This window comes from Lipotes vexillifer, unplaced genomic scaffold (assembly GCF_000442215.2).
Source record: "Lipotes vexillifer unplaced genomic scaffold, Lipotes_vexillifer_v1.1 scaffold149, whole genome shotgun sequence".
In the NCBI taxonomy this organism is placed as follows: domain Eukaryota; kingdom Metazoa; phylum Chordata; class Mammalia; order Artiodactyla; family Lipotidae; genus Lipotes; species Lipotes vexillifer.
In genome coordinates this window covers 3,114,637-3,129,568 of record NW_006779962.1, presented here as the reverse complement: position 1 = coordinate 3,129,568, position 14,932 = coordinate 3,114,637, and the positions used below count along the sequence as shown (strand labels likewise).

Below are 14,932 nucleotides of genomic sequence, written 5' to 3'. Positions count from 1 at the left end.
ATGCCGAGCAACAGACTGAAATGGCTCCAAGGCAGGCCCAGAGCAGAGCAGGCCCCCGAGTGGCATGGCTGAGGGGCGCTGGGGCAGAGGGAAATCTGGCTCCCCTCCAGCATCTGGAGCCCTTTGAGAATGTGGGCCCAGGGTCCACGGGTGTTCTTGAGAGGAGCCAGAAACCCAGATTCTTCTAATGAACCCTCCTGGTTTCCCAGTGTCGGCGCGCGTATTTCTAGCACGCTGTTCAGAGCAGGCTGCGCGGCGCCCCGAGCTGGATGGAGAGGGGCGGGGGTGTGAGAGGCTCCGCACCACAGTTGCTTTTTCTTCTGTAAACCAGCAGGGGCTGCCTTTTTTACCCTTGGCCCCTGTCCTGGCGCTGCCCTCTGTCTTTTGTGTATCCCTGCCGGCCAAGGCCTGGCCAGACTTTACATTTTATGGCTTAGAGTAGAAAGCCAGCTCCGTGTGCCACCTTCCCCACACACCCCTGCCACTCCAACGCCCCAAGGACGGGCCCTTCTGGCCTCGGGTCGCTGTGCGGTTGAAGGCCTACCCCTTCCTCAGCCCAAAGGTGTTCCGGGGGCTTTGGAGCTGCAGCTCGCCTAGAGGAGAAAGGGCAGGGGGAGCTCAGCTGGCTGCCCCAGCCTGGAGGGTGAGGGAGGCCAGGTGGGGTGGGGATGCAACAAGGCACTGCAGACCGGAAGCAAGGTCTTCACAGAGGCGTGACGGAGACGATTCACTGGACTGTTAACAGTGGTTCTTTGCTTTCTGTAGCCTTCATTTCCATGAGGTTGGAATTTCTTTAAGTAAATGGAATATTCATTTTAATTTAATAAGAACTTACAGAGATTTAAAAAAACTAGTGTAAATTCGCATTGCCCGTCACACACCAGCACGAGTACCCTTTGACCTGGAGGTTCCACTTGGAGGAAATCACCCTGTAGATGATACTTACAGCTGTGTGAAATGACATGCACGAGATTATTCATTGCAACATTGTAATAGCAAAAGATTGGACACAGTCCCTTGAAATGTCCGTCAAAGGATGGTATTTTAATGAAATACTACTTGGCTGTAAGGAAAAAAAGCAGTTTTCTACCGATCTGGCAAGATCTCCAGGACATATTCTTAAGTGAAAAAAAGTGTGGAATAGTACGCAGAGTATATTACCATTTGTGCAAACAACTGGGGAGAGGGAAAGTACGCTTCTAAAAATGTTGTATGCGCATTAAAAAAAAATCTCTGGAAGGAAACATAAGAGGAAGGGTGAGAAGGAACGAAACAGAAGACTCCCAGTTGTGTGAGGGTGTTTGAAGTAGGCAGATGGGGCACGAGGGTGGGAGGTAGGCTTCTGTTTACGCTCTTTGAAGGCTTGTTACCTTTGAACCTTTTGATTGTATTACCTATCAAAAAAAAACTTGATTTAGAAAATAATCCTAAAACACAGTAAAATACTCTGTAAACATGTGATAGCTCGTCTGGGAGACGGCAGAGCCCAGTAGCCCAAGAGGAGAGAACAGACACGTGCCGACCAGGTGGGGCTGGGGAGGGAACCCGGCTTCTGGTTCCCCTCCTACGCCGGGGTCACAAGCCCGCGATGCCACCAGGGCTGTGGGGATTTGGGGGTGTGGCCCGCAAGCATTTTCATGGCTCTTTGGAACTCAGAAGGGTTCTTCCTGAGTTGACAGACTCTCTCCATGTAGAAGGTGGTCGTTTGGTCTGTTTCACTTGCATCAGGCCCAGGAGGCCTGCTTGTGTGGTTCAGGCAGAGGCCAGAGGCACATGGCTCGTGGGCTCTGCTGCTAGAGCACCACCGGCGGCTCCATCTGGGGCCTCAGAAGAAGCCCCTGATTTCACTGCCTCAGTTTCTCATGGCAGAGAACAGAGGGTAGGAGGGATTGGTGGGTGAACATTACAGGGTGTTCTAAACCTTAGGAATACTACTACTTTGGTGTGAGATTTTGAGTTATCTTTTTTATCTGTGGAGGGTAAGTTTAATTCATGATTAGAATAATACCTTCATGACTATTGAGGCAGAAAAAAAGTACTAGGCATTTGCTGTTGTGTTGTTGTTGTTGTTGTTTTTTAACTTCAAATTATCTACTTTTTTTCTTTCTTTTGGCCGCGCTGCACGGCATGCAGGATCTTAGTTCCCCGACCAGGGATGGAACCCGCTCCCCCTACAGTGGAAGCGCGGAGTCGTAACCACTGAACCGCCAGGGAAGTCCCTCTACCATATTTTTAAAGCAGGACTTTCGTATTTCATTCTTGCCAATGACCTTTTAACATAATGAAGCAACTATGTGAGCAGTAGTGCTCCTTTGCGACACTTGGCGATTATCTGTCAGGTTAATCATTGGTTAATAATGTGTCCATTTATCCCCCCAGCATGTTCATTTGACCCTGGACCTTTTTACTAAGTGGGATGGTGGATGAATCACCGCCTTGTACATCTGCACTAATCCCCGCTGCATCTTTCTGGCAAAGTCTGCCTGAGTTAGGTCCTCAAATCAGTAATACCTAGGGACAGATTTGGCTGTATTGTCTAGGGATCAAAGCATGTCACCGTTGGACATTTTACTGTGTGATATTGCTGTTATTAAGTTTGTGTGGTGCTGGACACGTACTGTGTATTCCAGGAGAGGGACCAAATCCCACTCTAGACCCTAAAATGCATCGTTTATTATTATCTATTCATTGAGAAGACGATTGCAGGTTCCCGGTGCTAAGTGCTGTGAGTGATTGGAACAGAGTTAAGAAAAGGCTTCTTCTCTGCAGAGTTCATAGTGTAGGGGAATGAATGAAAGAACAAAGAGGTTGTTCCCAGATTGCAAGAGTGAAATGTTTGGTCTTGTAGGGCTTGAGGATCTCTGTAGAAAATAGTAAACTGGAGTGGACAAACGAAGAGGCATAAACCTAGGGTGAGGGTGTAAATCTAGGGTGGAGGCGTTGGGGGGCAGGGCATTACCTCCACCCAAAAGCAGTTGGCTTCACTGGGCTGATTTCACCAAAGACCGTGCTTATCCGCCCCCCGGGGCCCCTGGAAGGACCTTACTGCTTTCTTCCAGGAGTGGGAGGGAAGGATCTGGGCTGGAACCTCTGCCATACCTTACCCCCTGCCCTTTGTGACCAGCTCCTGCAGGGTGGCTGGCAAGGGACCTGGTGTGGTCTGCGGGCAGCCTCCTGTTGTAACCCTCAGGGAACCCTAGTGCCACTCTGCGGGCACAGAAGGCCAGCGCAGACAGCACCCCAGGAAGGAGCTCCCTTCAGGGCAGCGTGGCTGCCAGCGTGTGCCGTTGTTAAAGCAGAGAACTGTTGATGTCCATCTCACTTGCTCCATACGTCTTTCCAATTCTCTTGACAGGTTTAAGGGCCTCAAGCCGACTATTATCCTTCTCTCCCGAGGAATTTCCGACGCTGAAAGCAGCTGGAGGGCAGGACAAGGCTGGCAAAGAAAAGGGCGTCTTAGATCTGTCGTATGGGCCAGGACCAAGCCTCCGCCCTCAGAGTAAGTGAGCTGCAGCCGCTGTGGGCACCCACGGGAGCAGCAGGATTTCCCCTTGTCTTTCTCCCCTCTTAGAAGCGTGCTGTTTCTCGAGGAGCCAGGTTCCCTTCCTGGAAAGCACGACCGTTGATCCTGTACCTGATCCATGCGTCTGCTGGACTTATTCCCTGGGCTGGGCTGGAGGTCACTCCTCCTTTCTTGTCCTTCGGGTCAGGCCAGGCCTGTCCGCCTTCCCAGCAGTCATCAGATGTTAGTTCTGCTGTACCTGGGTGGTCACGGCAAGGACAGACAGACCAAGGGTCAATTAACTTGAGTCCCGATTCAGGAGCTTGTTTTCTAATCAGTGGCTCCCAAACTTGGCCGAATCCTATCAGAATCACTTGGGGCGTTTGTTAAAAAGTCTTGATTTCCAACCCTCGCCCATCCCCAGCCAAATTAGAATCTGTTTTTTTTTTTTAACACGTTCCCCTGGTTGAGTAGCCGGCCCAGCACTAGCCTCCACGACCCCACATCTGGGGTCTGGCCAAGGGGTCAGCAGGATTGTGTAGCAATTCTTACTGGTACTATTTTGTTCTTTGTGGCCTTGGGTGGTTAGTATTCAAGGTGTCGTTTAGGAATGAGATTTTCCATCTGTTCTCATCACGGATTCTGAAGTAGCCCTTGGGGCGGGGGCGTCGATCAGGTTTTGAAATATGAGAGACTTTTATCTGCTTGTTTTGATTAATCCCCAAGGTATCCCAAAGGCAGAACAGATATTCTATAAGTGAAACAATCACTGTGCAACTCTCATAAAACATACTGCCTTTTCAGCGGCCTATGCTGGGTTATTTTGGCTGCTCCAAATATATAATCAAATTCCTTAGGCCAAGAACTTTAACTTTCTGGGATTAATTAAGATGAGCTGCTATAGGATTATAACAGCTTAGAACTAGAAGAAGCTTCTGGGATCACTTCCATCTCCTTGTCTGAGAAGATGAAGAAGCAGATGGCCTGAGGGGTGACCAGGGCTTGGCCAAGATCACGCACGAGGTACCTGAAGAGCTGGGAGCAGCCTGTGACTTTGTGGCTCCGGACCTGGGTTCCATTCTCTTAGGGCTCAGGTACTCAGGGACCTGTTTGAACTCCTAACTACAAGTTGACTGAAAAGAGGAGTCTTTTTGGCTCATCTGATTCCTCGTTGGCCTCTTAATTCCACCAGGCTTTGCTACCTTTGCAGTGGAAAGCCTCGTCTTAAAAAGATGGTCAGAGAGGGTTGGCCGGTTTCAATCTGTGACCTGTGGGAGGGCCCCACCGGCCGCTGCCAGAGCAGGTGGGGCGAGGCCCGGTGGGTAGGGTCCCAGACCCTTCCAGCCCCGTCTCGGAGAGGGGAGAGCAGCTCTGCTTTGCTTCACAGCTGGGGAGTCTCTGACTAGAGGTGCCACTGCTGGAGTGGAGCTTGAACACGTGTCTGGAACTCTCTCTGGTTCTAAAGTCCAGTCCAGTGCCGAGCACAGTGCTGGTCCTCTTGGGGTCAGCATGATTGTGGAAGAAATGACCCAAGGCTGCTTTCATTGGGGCCGTCTTGGTTTCTTTGGAGTGTTAGGTCTGAGGTTGTGTAGTTTCTGTGAGTTGCTGAAGACCACGTCTCGTTCACACTTGCCTTCTCTCTGAGTGGACCTTGTTTTGTATTTCGCTGACAGTTGGACCCCCTCAGCAAGTTCATACTCATTGGCCGGGCGTCTGCCCCCCACCTTCCCTGACAGACTTGACCAGTCGACTCGATTCTTCACTTTTGTTGTTTTATTTTTTAAAAACTTTTTGGTGAGTGAGGGGGGTCCCTTGACCTTCAGAACCTCATACAATCCCTCCTCCCCCTCCTCTTTCCTCTCCCCTTTTGCCCCCTTTCAATTTCCAGATGTGACAAGCTGGAGGGAGGGCGGTGGGCGAAACATAATTTCTGCCACGTCTCTGAGCGCCTCCCCAACTGAGCTGGGCAGCAGGAACTCGAGTGCGGGAGACGGAGCCCCCTCCTCGTCATGTACCAGCGATTCTAAGGACCCCTCTCTCCGCCCGGCTCAGCCTGTCCGAAAAGGGGCTTCACAGTTCATGGGGAATGTATACCACCCACCTACATACCATGACATGCTTCCTGCTTTTGTAAGTCTTCGGAGTGTGCATTTCTTTCCCCGTGAGGTCAGCTTGTTCATGTCCAGCAGAAGCTACTCCACGTGGTTGAGTGCCTACCTTGGGTTCTCCCTCCCGGTCTCTTTGCCCTCATACCCTACTAGGGAGGCTTCCATTACTTTTGCATTTTCTCTCCTCCTTTTCCAATCTTAAGGGCCTCTGGCTTCTTTCCCTGGTGATGTGGATGTTATCTTAGCCTTAGCTCTTTAGAAGAAGGAGAGGCAGGTCTGTTCCCCAAGACACAGGTCCCCAGATTTGCGTACTGACAGCAGGAAAGAAATGGGGGAGATGGTGATTGATAGGATTAATTGGGAAACCCCAAGACTTTCCTGTTTCTTTTTCCCATTTTCCATTTTCCAAAACAAATTTTAATGCAAGTGGAACTTAAAATCTGGGTCATTACCAGAAAACCGTGTTCATTGATATTATGTTTCAGATGTGTTCGCCACAGTCATCAGAGAACCAGGGTACAGTGGAACGAGGATCTTTTCCCCTTCCCCAGCTCCGTCTTGAACCCCGTGTTCCTTTTAGACAGTTCCAGATGAATGACCAAGACGGGTAAGGCTATTGCATTATAGTCAACGTATGTAGAAATTAGCCTTGTTGGTGAATACTGGACAAGATAGTGGGCTTACATATGAAAGTGCTTTGTCTTCTGGAGACCTCAGAGAAACCAGCTCAAGACCCAGGGTGCGTGAGAAGGCTGGGGCAAGACAAGAGATTGCAGGTTCCTGGCAGGTGAAGATTTGGCATGTGTTTATTGCTGCTACCCTAGACATTAGCTTGAGCATATAAAACTGCAGAATGAAGCAGAACTTCTCTCGAGGATGTATTTGTTCACTGCGTGTTCTTTAAAAAGGAGACGGTTTTAATATTAAGGGCACACATGAACTTTTGCAGTGTAGGATTTAGTTTTGGAAAAGTATTTGGGTTTGCTTCTGTATGTATACTTGACAGGAGTCCAGCATCTTTACCCTTCTCTCTCTCATCAGAAAAGAAAACAGGCTGGGAATGACTCGCCCAATCCGTCCACTGAGGCAGCTGGTGGAACGGGCGCCGAGGCCCACCATCATCAACGCGGAGAACCTGCGGGGCCTTGACGACCTGGACACCGATGCCGATGACGGCTGGGCAGGTGGGTGGGGGTGTTTGCTGGTGGGCTCACAGCTGAGGGTTTAGGAAGGGAGGACTGCGGTCTGTCTCTGCTTACCAGGGTTGGAAGTCCTCTGACACCAAGTCCACTGTTTTCCTCGGCAAGTTGGAACGAAAACATGGGGCGGGGACCAGCCTCGGTGCCCTGAAGAGATCCTTGTTGGTTGGCACTCAAGACGAGCAGTTGCTTCCTGATAGAGCCATGTCTTCTTTTGTCTTTGGTCTTGATCTTAGAGGGAGAAAGAATTTTTATAATGGAAAAGTTAAAACAAACGAGTGTAATGAACCCCAGGTAGCTCCCTGTCACCGAGTTTCAGCATTTCAGCAAATGCCGACATTCTGCATTCTTATCTTCACCCAACCCCGCCCCCCAACCTGATTATTTTCTTTTAAAATTCTTTTGGATTGTTCGTTTTCAAGTAAAAGTTAACGGCATTGAAAGGCACACATTTAATTTTACAGTTTTGACAGATGCATACGCTTGAGTAGCACAGCCGAGTCACGATACAGAGCACTTTCCTCACCACCCAGCCCCTCCCTAGCCAGTCTCCCTCCCGGACTGTGTCCAAGACTCAGCCCAAGGCCTCCCTGTCTTACAATGAATCTTAACTGGAAACTGCAAACGAATGGAGTCCTAACAGCTTTCCTTCTCCTGTGACATTTGTGAGATTCATTCATGTTCTGTATATCGATAGTTGCTTTTAATTACTGAGGTATATTTCATTGTATCAAATACTATAATTTGTTTACCCATTCAAAAGTTCCATTATGAATAATACGTTCATTTCTCTTGGGTAAATATCTGGGAGTGGAATTGTTGAATTAAAGGGTAGGTGTGTGATTAGTTTTATAAGAAGCACCCAAATCTTTTTCCATGGTGGTTGGTGATGCCATTCCCAGTCTCGATTTTGAGAATTTAGTTGCTCTGCATCCTCACAACACTTTGATGTGGGTCTTTTTATTTTTAGCCATTCTAGTGGGTGTGTAGTGGTATCTCGTTGTGCTTTTAACTTTCATCTTGCTGATGACTAATGATGATAAACACGTTTTCATGTCGATTTGCCTACTGGTGCCTTTGTGTGTCTGTGTGTGTGTGTGTTCGGATACAAGTCCTTGGAGACTTAACATTTCACAGATATTTTCTCCAACTGCCTGCCTTGTCTGTTCATTTTTTAGCACTGTGTTTTGATGAGCAGAAGTTTTCAATTTTGATGAAGTTTAACTTACAAATTTGTGTTTTTTATGGTTTTTACTTTTGTGTCCTTTATAAAAAATCTTTGTCTCTCCTTGCTGGCAAAGATACTCCCTTATGTTTTATAGTTTTAACACTTATTTTTGGATCTATGATCCATGTTGTATTCATTTGTATATGGTGTAAGATAGGGGTCGGGGTTCATTTTAATCCATTAGGTTGTCTGATTGTTCTGCACCGTTTGTGATAAGACTTTTCATTCCCTATTGAGTTGCTTTGACACCTTTGTCAACAGTCAGTTGATCATATAAGTGTGGGTCTATTTCTGGACGCTGTTTGTTCCGTTGATCTGTTTATTCATCCTTATGCCAATACCACACTGTAGCTTTATAGTTAGTTCTAAATTCACTGGTGTAAGTTTTCCAGCTTTGTTCATGTTTAAGATTATTTGACTATTCTAAGTTCTTTTCATTCTCATGTAAATTTAGAATCAACCGGTCAGTATTTTAAAAGCCTGCAGGCATTGTGATTAAGATTGTGTTGAATTTAATTCTGGATAAATGAAATCTTAATTTTGAATCTCTTGCCCAGTAACTTGGTGAAACTTTCTCTATTAGGGCTTTCATTTCTCTCAGCAGTGTTTTATAGTTTTCAGTGTAGAGGTCTTGAACATCTTTGTTATGTTTATTCCTGAGTATTTTATGTTTCTTGACACTATCGTAAATGGTACTGGTTTTAAAAAAAAAAAAGTTTTGTTTTTTTAGTGTTTGATGTTATTATATAGACATATATAGAGTTGATTTTTGTGTGTGGATCTTGTACCAGACAGTTTGCTGAATGCATTCATTAGTTTTACTAGCTCTTGTTGATTTCTTAGAATTTTCTGCATAAACCATCATGTTGCCTATAAATAGGGACAGATTAAATGCCTTTTCTTTTTCTTGCTTTATTGCAGTGTAGTACTTCCAGTACAATGTTGTATATTCAATTTCTGTATTCCTGATCTTAGAGAGAAAGTGTTTATAGTGTTTCACCATTAAATATGATAGTTGTAAGGTTCTTGGTGGTGTTCTTTATCAGATTGTGGAGATTCCTTTCTATTTCTAGTTTGCTGATTTTTTTTTAAATACATTTATTTATTTATGGCTGCGTTGGGTCTTCGTTGCTGTGCGCAGGCTTTCTCTAGTGGCGGCGAGTGGGGGCTACTCTTTGTTGTGGTGGGCGGGCTTCTCATTGCAGTGGCTTCTCTTGTTGCAGAACATGGGCTCTAGGCTCGTGGGCTTCAGTAGTTGTGGCACGCGGGCTCAGTAGTTGTGGCTCGCGGGCTGTAGAGCACAGGCTCAGTAGTTGTGGCACGCGGGCTTAGTTGCCCCGTGGCATGTGGGATCTCGGTTCCCCAACCAGGGATCAGACCTGTGTCCCCTGTATTGGAAGGTGGATTCTTAACTACTGGACTACCGGGGAAGTCCCCCTGATTTATTTTTTTAATGCTGACCAACTTTGCATCCCTAGAATAAATTCCACCTACGCCTAGATTCAGTTTGCTGATATTTTGTTAAGATTCTTGGTGCCTGTGTTCATGGCGGATATTGGTCTGTAATTTTCTTCTAATATCGCCCTTGGGTTTTGATACCAGGTTTTGCTGGGCTCATAAGATGTGTTGGAAAATGTTCCTTCCTTCTCTACTTTCTGAAAGAGTTTCTGTTAGATTGGTATTATTTTTTTCATAAATGCTTGATAAAATTCGCCAGTGAAACCGATTGGCCCTGGAATTTTCTTTCTAAAGACACTTGTGATAATAAATTTAACTTCTTTGATTAGTTATAGGGCTGCTCAGATTTCCGATGTTTCTGTGTCAGTATTTCATAAGTTGTGATTTTCAAGGGATTTGTTCCTTTCTTTTGAGTTGAACTTAGTGGTGTAAAGTTGTTGATAATATTCCCTTTTTTTTTTTTTTTTCTGATGTCTGTAGGGTCTGTAGTGATACAGGTATCACCCTTTTTTCATTCCTGATAATTAGGTAATTTGTATTTTTTCTCTTTTTCTTGTTCACTTCTGCCAAGGGCTTATTAGTTTAATTAATCAGTCTTTACAAAGAGACGGCTTTTGGCTTTAGTTTTCTCCATTGTTTGATTGTTTTCTAGTTCACCAGTCGTTTTAATTGGAGCTTTCTAGAGTTCTCATTTAATTCCATTGTAGTCAAGAGACCATATTCTGTATGACTTCAGTTCTTTCCAACTTTTTAAGACTTGTTTTATGACCAAGATACATGGTCTATCTTGGTGAATATTCCAAGTGCATTTGAAAAGAATGTATGTTCTATAAGTTGGATATCACATTCTCTAAATATCAGTGTAGTCAAGGTGGTTGGTAGTGTTGTTCAGATCTTATATACTTACATTTTTGCCTAGTTCTACCAGTTACTGAAAGTGAGGTGTTAAACTCTCTACTGTAATTGTGGATTTATCTATTTCTCCCTTTAATTCTGTCAGTTTTTGCTTCATTTATTTTGAAGCTGTTACGCACATTTATCATTTTTATGATTCTGACATACTGTCCGTTTATATTGTTTTCAAATATCCTTTTTTATCTCTCGTAACACTTCTTGTCTTGGAGTCTGTTTTGTCCTATGTTAGTATCATTGCTCTGACTTAAATTATTTATTGTTGTCATGGTGTGTATTTTCCATTCATTCCCTTTAACCCACTTGTGTTTGTATATAAAGTGATGCTCTGGGAAACAGCATGTAATTGCACTTGCTTTATCGTCCAATCTAACTCGCCTTTTAGTTGGATTGGGCTTTTTGTTGTCGTCTCCTTTTTTTAACGATATAATTCACTTGACAGATTTTCATATTACGTAAAATTTACCCTCAGAAAGTCTAAAATCCAGATATTTTTCGTATATTAACAGGTTTGTGCAGTCATCCTCCCTGTTCGATTCCAGAGCATTTCTGTCTCCCACGGAAGACACCCATATACCCATCAGCAGAGTCACTCCCAGTTACCACCTGCCCTCCACGCACACCCTTCGGCAAACGCTCATCTACTTTCTGTCTCTGTGGATTTGCTTGTTCTAGATGTTTCATATCCATGGAATCACACAATAGAATACGTGGCTTTTCATATCTGGCTCTGTCACTTAGCATAATGTTTTCAAGGATCATCATGTTGCAGCATGGGTCTGAACTCTTTTAAAATCTTTTTTTAGTGGCCAAATACTCTTCCATTGTATGGCTCTACCGCATTTTGTGTACCCACTCATCAGTTGATGGTGACTTTCTGCTACCTGAGCCACTGGGGTAGGGGAGGGCCCTGGGGCAAAACGGCCACCCACGAATCTCACTGTTCAGGTGTCTGTGTTGCTAGGGTGGCCTCCTGGCTGGTTTCTACCTGCTTTTGTCCACTCTCCTCACCTCCTAATACACTTGGAGAATATTTTGTCTAGATTTAAGAGCTGTTGTCTTAAGTCTAGCCAGGGGGTGTTAGTCTAACCAGGCTACTTTGCTGTTACCAGAGCCAGCACTGTCCTTCATCTTTTTTAAAAAAAAAATAAATTATTTATTTACTTATTTTTGGCTGCATTGGGTCTTCGTTGCTGCACGCGGGCTTTCTCTAGTTGCATCGAGCGGGGGCTGATCTTTGTTGCGGTGCGCGGGCTTCTCACTGCAGTGGCTTCTCTTGTTGAGGAGCATGGCCTCCGGGCGCGCAGGCTTCCGTAGTTGTGGCTGGCGGGCTCAGTAGTTGTGGCTGGCGGGCTCTAGAGCACAGGCTCAGTAGTTGGGGCGCACGGACTTAGTTGCTCCGTGGCCTGTGGGATCTTCTCGGACGAGGGCTCGAACCCGTGTCCCCTGCCTTGGCAGGCAGATTCCCGACCACCGCGCCACCAGGGAAGCCCTGTCTTTCATTTTTATCTGCAGCGTTTGTTCTGGTGGTGGCAGCTGGGAGGTGTGCCTTACCCAGCTGGGTTGGTGCAGTTCCTAACTGGAGGAGGCTCCCCAGTGGCGACCTTAGCACTGCCGAGTCTCGCATTTGGTCTCACTTTCCCTGGCCGTGCTCCTGTTGCAGGCCTCCATGAAGAAGTGGACTACTCGGAGAAGTTGAAGTTCAGCGACGATGAGGAGGAGGAGGAAGTTGTGAAGGATGGCAGGCCAAAGCGGTAAGTGTCCCTGTGCCGCTGATTGCTCCGCTGCCAAGGAGTGTGACCTTAGCGGGATGTAAGTGCACCCGTGTTCGTGGTGCTGCCGTGTGCCCGTCACCATGCCAAGTGCATTTCCTGGTTACCCCAGCAACCTCGCAAGGGCAAATACTCTTTCCATTTGCAGATGGGGGGGCCTTGGCTTTTGAGGACAGCTGTTCAGGGCTGGAGCCGGGATCTGCACCCAGGCGTGGCTGGCTGGCTGAGTCCTAGCGATTTAACCACTGTGCCAGTATTTTCCCAAGGGTGTCTTATAGACTGCTTGTTCCATAGATTGCTTTGGGTATAGTACCCCAGAAGGCTTCTCTGGCCAAGCAAATTTGGGAAACTTTGCTTTCCACTTAACTGTTTATTAATAAATAGTTCCAAGGTCATCCAGAGCCTAGGGTGTGCATACTGCAGTGTGCTGGGAATCTGGGGGGAGGCGGGGATGCCACATTTCCTAAACTTATTTGACCACTTTAATCTCTTCTCTCTCTCTTTTTTTTTTTTTTGGGGGGGGGGATCATTCCATTGGACTGATTTTTACTCACAACACCTTTTGGAAAATACTTCATTGTAGTCTAGTCCCTCTAGTTTTTAGCATGACACCAGTAGTATTGGCCAGTCCTTTGAGAAGAGCACCTATGGTTGCTTTAATTTGCTCCCCCCTGCCCCAGTACTGGCAAATAAGAATGCTTCTTTTTGCGTGAAATTGCCTATTTCCTTTATCTGTTAGACTTACTCTGTTAGACTTACTCTGCTTTCCGTTAAAATGTGATTACTGTTTTATATTGCTTAGACATTAGTGCTTTAATATTTTTCCCTTTGTCTCTTTTATTGTCAGTAATTGAATGTTTACGTAGTTGGGTCTGCAAGTCTCTGTTATTTCGTCTTTCGCTTCAGAGCTCCTCTTGCGCAGGGAGCTGGTAATGATCTGCCACTCTCTCAGATGATACACAAACAATTGACGAATTGAGGCTTCTGTAATTTATTTTAATGTTGCTTGATTTCAACTGAAGCTTTGGATGCACTTGGGAAATAAATATCTGTGGGTCAGTTTTTGGAACACTAAGCTCAGAAGGAGATGTGATCAAGAATTTAAATCAATGGCAAGCAAAGTTTTGCAGATTTATTGGAGCAGCAGGCCACTCTCTTCTTGTCTCTTTGAGTTGATGTGAATTGAATGTTCATCTGAAAGAGTTAGACCTGGGATTTGGACCCAGTTCACCACTGGCTGTGACCAAGGACACATCAAATTGAGTCCACCAGCCACGACCTCAGTGTGTTCCCTGAGCTGGTTGAGACTCCTACTACAAGCTCCCCAGTCTTCTTTGACATTTTATTTGCCATCCACGATGGGTTCCTGAAACTTTTCCTGTTCCATCCCTTCCTGTTCATTGTCTCTGGGGGCCACTGGGACCCACATCCTTTCTTTGCTGCACCATCGAGAGGCTGGCCAGCTCATGTCCTTCCTTTCATCTCACCCTCACACTGTTCCTTAGTTGTCTTCTGCAGACTTGATCTCTCCTGGTGGGTCAGGAGGCTTCGTGTGGGCGCCCGCCTCTGACTGCAGTCCGGAGCCGCTAGCAGTTGTTGCCCAGTCTGTGGTGTCCCGATACCCACCCCACCTCCCTTCCATCTCCCTTCCACCTCCTGTGCGTGCATGCATGCTTGTGTGTGTGTGTGTGTGTGTGTGTGCATGTGTGCTTGTGTGTGTGTGTGCGCGCGCATGCGTGTGCACCTGCGCAGACACATACATTAGCCAGGTCTGACTCCCTGCCTTCCTCTGCGCTCCTGCTGGGTTTAGTGGGCACCATTAAAGAAGGGGTGCTGAGTAGATGCACGTGTGTGTTTTGCCCCAGGGCCTTGGTTTACACTGGGGCATGTGAAGGTGAGCACTGCACAAGCCTCCCTTCGCTTCGAGCCTTCCCGTAGCCTCCGCTGGGCATCTCTCTCCTCCTTTTCCACGCTGTGTGTGCTTTGCTTTGTTCCTCCTGCTCTTTATCATGAATCAGCCAGTGAGCCTTCTTTTGCTGTTGCGAGGAGCATTTATTAAGCAGCTCCTTTATGCAAAGCACAGGGCGGGAGCTGTGGCGTAAAGAGAAGGGCCTTCAGTGGGAGTCCTAGGCTCAAATCTCTTAGCTCTTCCTTGTGAAAACAGCTCCCCAACCTGTCGGAGACTCAATTACCAACTCTTTAACATGGGGGAAGTAGAGACTTTTTTTTTTTGGAGTAAATAAAGTAATGGGTGTGAGGCATCCTGCCAGGAGCTGTGTGTGTAAGGCTGACTTGGTAAACATTGGTGCTGATTTTGGTGCTCTGGGCACATCCTCTCACCTGTAGAGGGGGTGCGGGGTAGGTCTGCTCTCATGAAGGAAATTGGTATGTAGACAGCCAACTTTGGAATTCCTAAGGGCCTGACCAGTGAGGCCAGACCATGCTTGGGCCGACTGGGAGAACTAATGCTCTGTGTGGTTTGTCCCAGGAACAGTTGGGACCCCAGGAGGCAGCGGCAGTTGTCAGTGAGCTCTGCAGATAGTGCTGATGCCAAGCGCACCCAAGAGGAAGGAAAGGACTGGGGCGAAACAGGAGGCAGAACCCGTGTCGTCCGGAAGGTGCCAGAACCTCAGCCGCCTTCTAGGAAGCTTCACAGCTGGGTGTCAGGCCCTGACTACCAGGTATCATGGGCACTGCAGGGGTTCTGTGACACACACACACTCTCTCTCTCTCTCTCTCTCTCTCTCTCTCCC

At 46.8% G+C, this 14,932-nt stretch overlaps 1 protein-coding gene across 1 annotated transcript in view; it reads left to right on the top strand.

Moving 5' to 3' along the window:
* PRRC2B (proline rich coiled-coil 2B) overlaps positions 1 to 14,932 on the top strand; it is a 56,892-nt gene that overhangs the window by 7,543 nt on the left and 34,417 nt on the right. Inside the window, exons 5-10 of the mRNA XM_007453121.1 lie at positions 3,356 to 3,499; positions 5,391 to 5,632; positions 6,096 to 6,217; positions 6,652 to 6,794; positions 12,071 to 12,161; positions 14,668 to 14,860. Coding sequence (XP_007453183.1) covers positions 3,356 to 3,499; positions 5,391 to 5,632; positions 6,096 to 6,217; positions 6,652 to 6,794; positions 12,071 to 12,161; positions 14,668 to 14,860 — 935 coding nt within the window. The remainder of the gene's footprint in view (positions 1 to 3,355; positions 3,500 to 5,390; positions 5,633 to 6,095; positions 6,218 to 6,651; positions 6,795 to 12,070; positions 12,162 to 14,667; positions 14,861 to 14,932) is intronic.